Source organism: Pygoscelis adeliae, unplaced genomic scaffold (assembly GCF_000699105.1).
Source record: "Pygoscelis adeliae isolate BGI_AS28 unplaced genomic scaffold, ASM69910v1 Scaffold124, whole genome shotgun sequence".
NCBI lineage: Eukaryota > Metazoa > Chordata > Aves > Sphenisciformes > Spheniscidae > Pygoscelis > Pygoscelis adeliae.
In genome coordinates this window covers 4,663,162-4,671,975 of record NW_008824791.1, presented here as the reverse complement: position 1 = coordinate 4,671,975, position 8,814 = coordinate 4,663,162, and the positions used below count along the sequence as shown (strand labels likewise).

General features: G+C 41.2%; 1 protein-coding gene across 1 annotated transcript; it reads right to left on the bottom strand.

Annotated features, from left to right (window-relative positions):
- Nucleotides 1–2,208: 2,208 nt before the first annotated feature.
- Nucleotides 2,209–8,592, bottom strand: GPA33 (glycoprotein A33 (transmembrane)). The gene is made up of 6 exons (XM_009323946.1): nucleotides 8,398–8,592; nucleotides 7,264–7,474; nucleotides 5,965–6,123; nucleotides 3,601–3,714; nucleotides 2,958–3,081; nucleotides 2,209–2,290 (listed from the first exon to the last, which is right to left on the bottom strand). The coding sequence occupies exons 1-6, from the start codon at nucleotides 8,590–8,592 to the stop codon at nucleotides 2,209–2,211; spliced, it is 885 nt and encodes a 294-aa protein (XP_009322221.1).
- Nucleotides 8,593–8,814: the final 222 nt, after the last annotated feature.

Genomic DNA, 8,814 nt, shown 5'->3' with positions numbered 1-8,814 from the left:
TAGTTCTGCTGTAATGGTTGTCAAGTTTGACTTTCTTGCTTTTTCCCTGCTAGTTCTTATGGAACCTGCTTACAGAGAATTGAATTCCTGTTTTGGGGGGTCATGGTGTAATCTCTTCTGTATTGTGTGGCTGGTTTCTTCAGATAACTTAATGCAGATTTGCTAATCTACATTTTTCTTTATGGTTAAAATGACCAATGTGCAAATGTTACTTCAAGACTTCAGCTGACAAACAGCAATTAAGCTTCACATATCCTAAGAGTGAAGAGTATGGGATAGGTAACACAGTGTTAAAATGGTTTAGAGGCCAGAGCCAGTTTCTGGCCATAAATACTTCTGATAATTGTCAAGTCCTTTTACCTGTCTTTCCAGTTAAGATCCTTGATGAGAATCCACACTATTATCCCTCAGCAGAAGCCCTCTTCAGCCCCAGGGTATAGGTGTTTGTGAGGGAACGAGGAGTGCTAACTAACGTCTGTAACGTTTATAAAAGAAATAGCTTTTGTTTCACAGTAAAAACTTGTTACAATGCTAATTAGATAATTCATACTATACTTGCTTGTTACAAAAGAGAATAAAATACATATCAGCTCTGTTTCTGAGCTATGCACCTCATTTTTTATCTGCCTTCAGCTTCTGTGTGCAAAATTCTTTTTTAGTCATCCATTTTTGCAATGTTTTGTCATGCATCTAAACTAAGCAGGGGAATAGGTCCTCAGAATGTCTTGCTGAGTTGCATTTCAGGTTGTTCATTGCCAGAGAGATTCGGGTTTGTATGTACTTTGTGAAGAACTCTGGTTGTTGGTCTTTGCAGTTGTTATTAGTACAAATGAATAATTATATTTGAAGTACCATGTAAAACAAAGGCAGCCAGAAACTAAGCCAGAATAACAATTTCTGGTAGTCTGATTTGCATAGTTCAAAATCTAGAAAATGCTGCCCATGTGTAGGAGGATTGCTGGTTCTTCTTTAAAGTTATGTTTTAGATTTTTGTTACAGATATAAAAGTAACTGCCTGGGGGTAAAGGGTATGTGGGAGGCATTGCAGTGAGTTTCTGAAACTCCCGAAGTCAAAGATGCAGTCGAGAGCTTTGAAAGGATAAATATTGTAAGTCATTTATTGAACATGTCTTTTTTAAAAACAAACAAACAGCTTTTAATTAGTTTTAATACCATATTGACAGTCTTTTGGACAAAGACAGTCCATTCTCTTCCAAAGATAAGATACTAGTGATGGGAGTTCTCTCCACATTTGCACACGTTTTGCACGTACAGCGCTTCTGGTTAAATTGTTACAATTTTGAATAAAAAGGTACTTTTCCTTCTTTTTTCTTTTTTTTCTTCTTTTTATTAAAGATGTACTTTCCATGTACATGTTCTCACACTGACATTTTTTCAGAAGCAGCAACAGGAGCAATGGACTATTTCTGACTTGCCCATGCAACAGTCAGGAGGAAAGGATAATGTAATGAAAATTAGTATTTAGGAACTCTGAGCTGGAACGCATAAGTTCAGGCATCTGACAATATATGGGCTACTATACTGTTTCTAGATCTTATCAGCTGCCAATTACAAATCCATCAAACTTCTTACCTTATCTGTTCCATTATTCTTGTTCCAAACAGGAGAGTTTCATTTACCATCTGTAAATTTTTTCCATATTTTTATTTGTATGTGCATGTATAATACATACAGAGAACACATTTAATAAAATGTCCTTAAAAATCAGCTTGCTTTGGTCTGCATAAAACAATTTCTATACTGGACAATGCTGTAAGCTGTGGCATTTGCATAACACCATAAACAAGACCACCCTTCCTCAATGACTTGCAGTTGGTGACCTTGAAACCTTCTATGGATCTGGGGATACAGCAGCAACTCTGTTCTCCAAATAGACCTGACTGGCTTCTTTTTTCAGAAAGTGGGAAGTCTAGAAGACTGGTTATTTTTGGATGACTGGGTGAAACAGATCTTCACATGCATTTTTCTGCTATGAGGTTATGTATTAGTACTCATTGTATGTTAAGCATTTCTTTCCAGGGAGACAAGGATATTCTCTCCCAGAACTTGAAGGTGGAGCCATTAGCTTTCATGTTACTGTACCAAAAAAACCTTCTTGCAGTAAGAAAGAGGGATTGATTTCTTTTCTGCAGTGGTGTCTGCGCCTCAGCAAATCCTGAAGATGGCATTGGCCTCTTGCTTCTTTCTTCATTCATTTTCAACATCATCCTCTGCTCTCTGATTCCTTGTAGGTGTCTCCTTGGCGGGTTCATTTCTATCTTCTCGCTCCCTAAAACATTGTTCAGGAATAGAGATATTAATTAAAACCAGCTAGAAATTCTACTGAAGAGGTTTTGTGTTAGAATGGTTTTAGACCGCTCTAAGCTGACCTGGAAGTGTACCAAACTGAACTCCATAAATTAAGTCTTGCTGGTGATGCAAGAGGTGCATGAGCTACTTTTTTTTCCATAGCATATATGTAGAGAAAGGGTGACTGGTGTATCTTTTCTCATCCCACTTTTCTTCCAATGGTCTGTTTCTATCATGAGAATAAACAAAAGGTTTCTATCCTGGAGCGATAATTCTGAATACAGAGCCTCATGGTGATTTAGGCTGGCAAGGACAGAAACAGGTATAGGGACTCAGGGAAATGAGAAACAGTCTGGGCTTTGCTTATCAAGTGGCTGTGTGTGCTTGACTGACTTGGGCTTGCTAATTCAGTTCCAAGGGTTAAATGTTTGGGTTCTACCCCAGAGACTACAAAGGTGTCTGGTAATACTGGGCATATTCCGTGAGAAGAGATGGGAGCCACTAGGGTAGAAACTGAAAAGAGAAAGCAGTGCACGCTTTCCTTGATTTCTTTTTTCTCCTGTGCTTTCCACTCCGTATGTTGGTGCTGGAGAGAGAACATGAACCCTTCATATGTTCCATTCACTTTTCTAGAGAAAGGTACTTACGTCATCTCATAGTCCTTGTCCTTGTCCGCCCGACAGCAGCAGCAATAGGCTAAAATACCAATAACTATAATTGCAGCAACAGCTCCACCAATGATGCCAGCGTAAAGAGCTATGTTCATGGATGCTAAGCAGGAAGAAAAGAATTACCCTTTTGCAGTGAGAATGATATCAAATGCAATCAGCACAATCACCGGACTTCAGATCTCACCACCAGATGTCAGCTCTCACTACCAGATCCAGACTGGATGGAAGCCACAATTATTTGACTACAGCAACTAGAGTTAATTCTGTACTGGGTAGCTGATAAGTCTGCAGGAGCAACTAGATAGATAGTGATAGGGAAGAGCTCCTGGATCTGAACAACTGCTGTACTTTGTCGACACAGTTTAGTTTCAGGCTTTGGGGGCTCAAGCCTGTCTCTACACATTTTTTTGTCATCTGTGAACTAACCCTATGAGTTAGTGAGTGCTCTATGAGCATGTAAACCAATGCAGAGAATCTGTCTTAAAGGTAAAAAAGGTGTGCTATTTTTTTGAAAGAAAGCAGAATTTTATACTTCTGTCTGCATTGCCTCCATTAATCCTTTGCCTACTAGGGTACTTTCTCTGGTACTGCTCTTCTAGTAAGCAACCCCATCTCTTACGTGGCACAACACTGACTGTCATGTTGCAGAATTCCTTTCCCACAACGTTTGTTGAAGTGCAGATGTAAAAGCCAGAGGTATCCGCCGAGATGTTCTTCAGAGTTATTTGTTCCCCTGTTGCGAAACACAAATCCAGTCCAAAAAAGAAAAGAATTAAAGCAGGGAAGGAAGTAGGGACAGCAGCCCTTCAATTCTAGCCCAGGATAGTGGGAGTGATGAGAGGTTATTAAAGCTGATGGATTGCTCCGTCTTGCTCAGGAGCTGCCATGCTAGTCCCTAGGTTTTAGTGTGATTTGTGGGAGGACAAACGGAAGTGTGCTGTTTTGATTACAGGGAACGTGTGGCATTTGAACATTCCTTTTAGAAAGAAAATTGTAGGTGGAGGGTAAAGAAGTATGTGTGCTTAGTGAAAGCTTTTTTTGCATTGGATTTTGCTGGGAAATATAAGCTGGCCCAAACTGGCATCTGGCTTTGAGAACCGGCCATCTGATGAGTTAACTTGTAAAACAACAAAAAGCTCTTCAATCCTCCAGCTCTGAGGGTTTCAGATCTGAATTGTTTAGCAGTGGGGGAAATAGCTTTCTAGTCCTGGAGAGGCCATGTAGGCTGTGAAAATAATTGAAGGAAAAGAAATGTAGTGACATGGCATCGCTATGACACTGATGTTTCCTGTCCAACCCAACAGAGCTCAGAACCATGTACTAAAAATTAGCTCTGTCTGCTCAAGCAGTCAGTTTTTGTTTGTTACATCTCCAGCTGACATTTGTATGTGTAGTCCATGCTTCTTGCCTGTGACCTACTGAGAAAGGTCCAGATTCCTGCTCTAAAAGCAAAAGGCTCTGAATACTTTTCAGTGACTTTCCTGTTTTATTTTCCCTGTGATCTCACTTCTTTCCAGTCCACTCATAGGGCTGGGATTCTGTTTAGTCTTTGCTGACGCCTACCGCCAGACAGTAAAAGAGCATGCTTTCTGTTTTTTTTTTTAGTCTCTACATACTGTCCGTGCTTACTTCACTTTTTTTTTCCAATGTGATGTTTATAGCTGTCAGAGTTGCGGTGTATTACTGGACTGTGAATCCTCCTATAATAAATCAAAAGTACTTGACTGGTGAGTCAAACTGGGAAAAACGTGGGTCAGATGCTATCAGTTTCGGAGTGGCTCCTAAGGGGATTCTGCACACCCTGCAGCACTGGGACTTGATTAGCACAGAAAGAAATTGCTTGTAGCGACAGCAGGGCGTCCAGCCAGCTTGGGGCAGAAGGGGACAGTCGGCACACTACTTGGACGTCGGTGCTCTGATGAAAACAGAAATGAGGTGAAAATGGATCAGAAGAGACTCCTGTCCCAGGGAAGAACAGGGTGACGGTAGAAGCAGGCGGCAGCTGCTGCTGTAAGATGACAAATCCCGGTATGTTCAGGGCTGTGCGTGATGCATTGGCACCACTTAGTGGCCAGTGAGATGAATAAGGTTTGTGTCCCTGGTGACATTTCATCTTTTGCATAATTTATGCAAGAATCAGCGAGTGAGTGTTGACTATCCTATCGAGTCTGATCATATTTAGTTTACCTCCTTAGCGATGCTACAATAACTTAAATCAAAATGGGTAGGTTCAGATACTCAGTCTTTCTGGAGCTGAACATACCAGATTTATTCCTTTAAACCTATTGTTTAAAGGAATAAATCTGAGTCCTCTGTCACTACTACACTTCATAGACTACTAAACCCTCATTTCTGTGTGAATAGTTCTACGAAAGGTCCTGTCATAGAAATTTAGTTCCTTTTGTTTTTTTCAGATTCTGACTTAAAATGAAAGCAAATAAAATATCGGGGCCTGTGTGGCAGTCCTAAAGAACCAGAAGCTTCTTTTATGCTCAAAGCAGGTATGGTGTAACTCTCTGATACCACCTTCCTCTAGGTGAGGAGTCATCTCTGGAAGGAAAGTAGTTTCCAGAGCCAGCTCTTGTTTGCCTTCACCACAGAAAGTGACCTGGTCTTTGTCAAGCGAGCTGGTATGTAAAGACACACCAGTTAGAAACCTCAATGTTATTCCTCATGTTATGCTCCCCTTATGCCCAGCAATTAAGAAGTAATTATTTCTGGCTGCTTCCAGAGTGAGCCAGCTTTCTCACCACGTGAGAGCTGAAGTGAAAATCTTACTGACCATTGTTACTCCAGGTAACAGTCCTTTTCCCCCTGCTAAGTTACTTGTGAGTGTGTCTGGTATCAAAAAGACAACTTTTCAAAATCCTGGTCAGAGAACGTCCTAGAAAAAGCCTTAAGTGTGTTTTTGTATTTCCATTTCAAAATACTTCCAACCCTGATCTACACAGAGCTCAAAGACTTGTCTTTGAATTTCCCATACCTTCTGTTGTTTGTAGTACACGGGGCTCATTTTGTACATTGAAGCTTTGCCAGGTATATCTGGGCTTTGGGGAGCCCTCATGAGAAATGCAGGTCAGATTGATTGTCTGTCCATATTCTGCTGTCCCCAAAATCTTGCATTCTGGATTGGATGGTGCAACTGAAGGAAGAAAAAAGGAAGGAATTTTATTAATCAGAAGTAGTTTTTTGTTTTAACCCATCTCCTGCACCTGTAGTTTTTATTCTTGCTAAACAGAGGCTGGTCTTTCACCTACTACTTTCTTCTCAAAGGAACTGGAGTGAACTTGTCTGTAATTTGTTTCTCCCTTCTTGGCACTGGCCAGCCAAGAAGGAATTGTAAGATGCTTTTTGAGATATGTCTAATAGTGTTGGGTGTTGTGTTTAACCCAGCAGGCAGCTAAACACCACACACCCGTTTGCTCACTCGCCCCACCAGTGAGATGGGTGAGAGAATCGTGAAAAAAAAGAAGTAAAATTCGTGGGTTGAGATAAAGACAGTTTAATAGGATAGAAAAGGAAGGGAAAATAATAATAATAATAATAATAATGATAATAATGATGATAAAAGAATATACAAAGCAAGTGATGTACAATGCAATTGCTCACCACCCGCCGACCGATGCCCAGCCAGTTCCCGAGCAGCGGTCACCCTTCTCCCAGCCAACTCCTCCCAGTTTCTATACTGAGCATGACGTCACATGGTATGGAATGTCCCTGTGGCCAGTTTGGGTCAGCTGTCCTGGCTGTGCCCCCTCCCAGCTTCTTGTGCACCTCCAGCCTTCTCAGTCGGTAGAGCATGGGAAGCTGAAAAGTCCTTGACCGGTGTAAGCACTGCTCAGCAACAACTAAAACATGGGTGTGTTATCAACATTATTCTCATCCTAAATCCAAAACACAGCACTGTACCAGCTACTAGGAAGAAAACTAACTCTATCCCAGCTGAAACCAGGGCATTGGGTAACTCTTCCTTTGATAACTGGCGTATGACAAACTACAGGGGGAATGAGGAATGCCCTGTAATGAGGCAAGGGTTATTAGGAAAGTGAACTGTACAACCCTAAAGACTATTTTCTACAGTCAGGTGTCTAAGGGAGTTGGGTGCTCTAAGCTTTCCAACCTACTTCCACAGTAGTAGGAAAAGACCAAAGATGGAATTGTGGATGATGACTTCCTTGAAAGTTTTTTTCTGTTACAAAATCTGTTGTATAAACCAATGTGGATATTAGAGGAAGGACAGTGTTTTATCTAATGGATCTGGTGTTGTCTCCATCATGCTTACCAAGGACTAAAAGAGCCACGGTTGCAGTCTGCCTGGGGGGGTCATTCCGTAGACGAACGGTGCACGCATATGTCCCATTGTCTTCCATGGTCACTGCATTGATGGTGATACTGATGTCCCCTTCGTTTACATCACCACTAAACTGTATACGGTTTTCATAGCCCTTGCCATACTGTACAAGTCCATCAAAATACCTAGTGACAGCATCATCCTGCTAGAGAGGGAGGGCAAATGATCAGTCTTAGTTTCTTCTGTGTGAGTCTACAACCTAACTCAATGGATTAGCCCACTCTTAAGAGAAGAGCAGCTTGGAAAAGAGGGCCTTAAGCTGCCCCAGTTTGCCAAAAAGCCATGAAAAACATAGACATTCAAAAGTGTCTGAGTTTCTGCCTAGAATCCCCTTCTCCCACCTTATCTGAAGTCAGAGACAACTGATTTCTTTTGCTGGGGCTTATTCACCTTTCCTCTTTATGACAGGACACCGTGAGACTTTTCTGAGATCCACATGTCAATCAAATTCCCCTATGATTACACAAGCTCCTTTGCTTTCTTCCAGCAAGGATCTTCAGAGAAGAAACCCTTGGCAGTTACTGCAAGGAGATCTCCAAAGGCTGCTTCCTCTCTCACTAACCCCCAAGAAGTCAAGGAGAACTTTAGAGGTCTCTTTACCTTCAAATACTCCATGTGAATGTAGGAGACCTCAAGAATCTCTCCATGTACTATTATCATCAACATAAAACTTTTCATATAGTATCAACAATATGTATATATATAAATATATATGTATAATATATATACTTAACATACATATCTTTTTATAAAGTATATGAGTATTTCACATATGTTAATAGATGTAAACCCACAGTACATACAGTGATATATCCTCAATACACAGATGCAAGACCAAGAGAGAGAAAAGAGAAGGATGGGGGCTTGCCTAGTATCATGCAATAGATTTGGGATAAATTGCATCTAGAATCAGAGCTTCTGTTTGCATAGTTCTGAGATTAAAGAAAGTCTTGAAGGAATCTTTTTCTTCCAGCACACATTCCCACCCACAGTCCTGCTTCCATGTCTCCTCCCACCCCCCTCTTGGATGCCCTATCATATGTTTCTTTATGCAACTTGATTTACCGCACTATTGATTTTCGTCCAGACAACGACATCTCCTGAGGCAATAGGAGCCCCAGTTTTAAAATGACAGCGGAGAGTAACGTTGTTCCCTCGTGCCACCTGTATTTCCTTGGCAGGAGCTTCCACAGTGAGGGCATAAGCAGTCACCAGAACTAGGAAGAGAATAAATTCTGCAGTCAGCAAAATTAACGACATCTGGATTCCATGTTTTGTCTCTTTGGCTTTCTCACATGCCACAATAATCCCACATCCCCTCTATCATCCACGACATTCCCCACTGAGCAAGAAGTGATGTATGCTGTGGCTGATTGAGTATAGGAAGCTGCTGCACAGGATGGCTAAGAGCTAAACTCCGCTTCCCTCTTCTTTACCTGGATACACATTGCCATGGAGTATATAAAGATGGTTTTTTTTGTT

Excerpts from the sequence above, each read along its gene's own strand:
- GPA33 (XM_009323946.1), bottom strand. The coding sequence starts at position 8,592 with ATGTCGTTAATTTTGCTGACTGCAGAATTTATTCTCTTCCTAGTTCTG. Across the intron at positions 3,715-5,964 it reads TGTACTACAAACAACAGAAG|GGGAACAAATAACTCTGAAG; the intron begins GTATGGGAAATT and ends GTTTCGCAACAG. Across the intron at positions 3,082-3,600 it reads GACAGTCAGTGTTGTGCCAC|CATCCATGAACATAGCTCTT; the intron begins GTAAGAGATGGG and ends CTTCCTGCTTAG.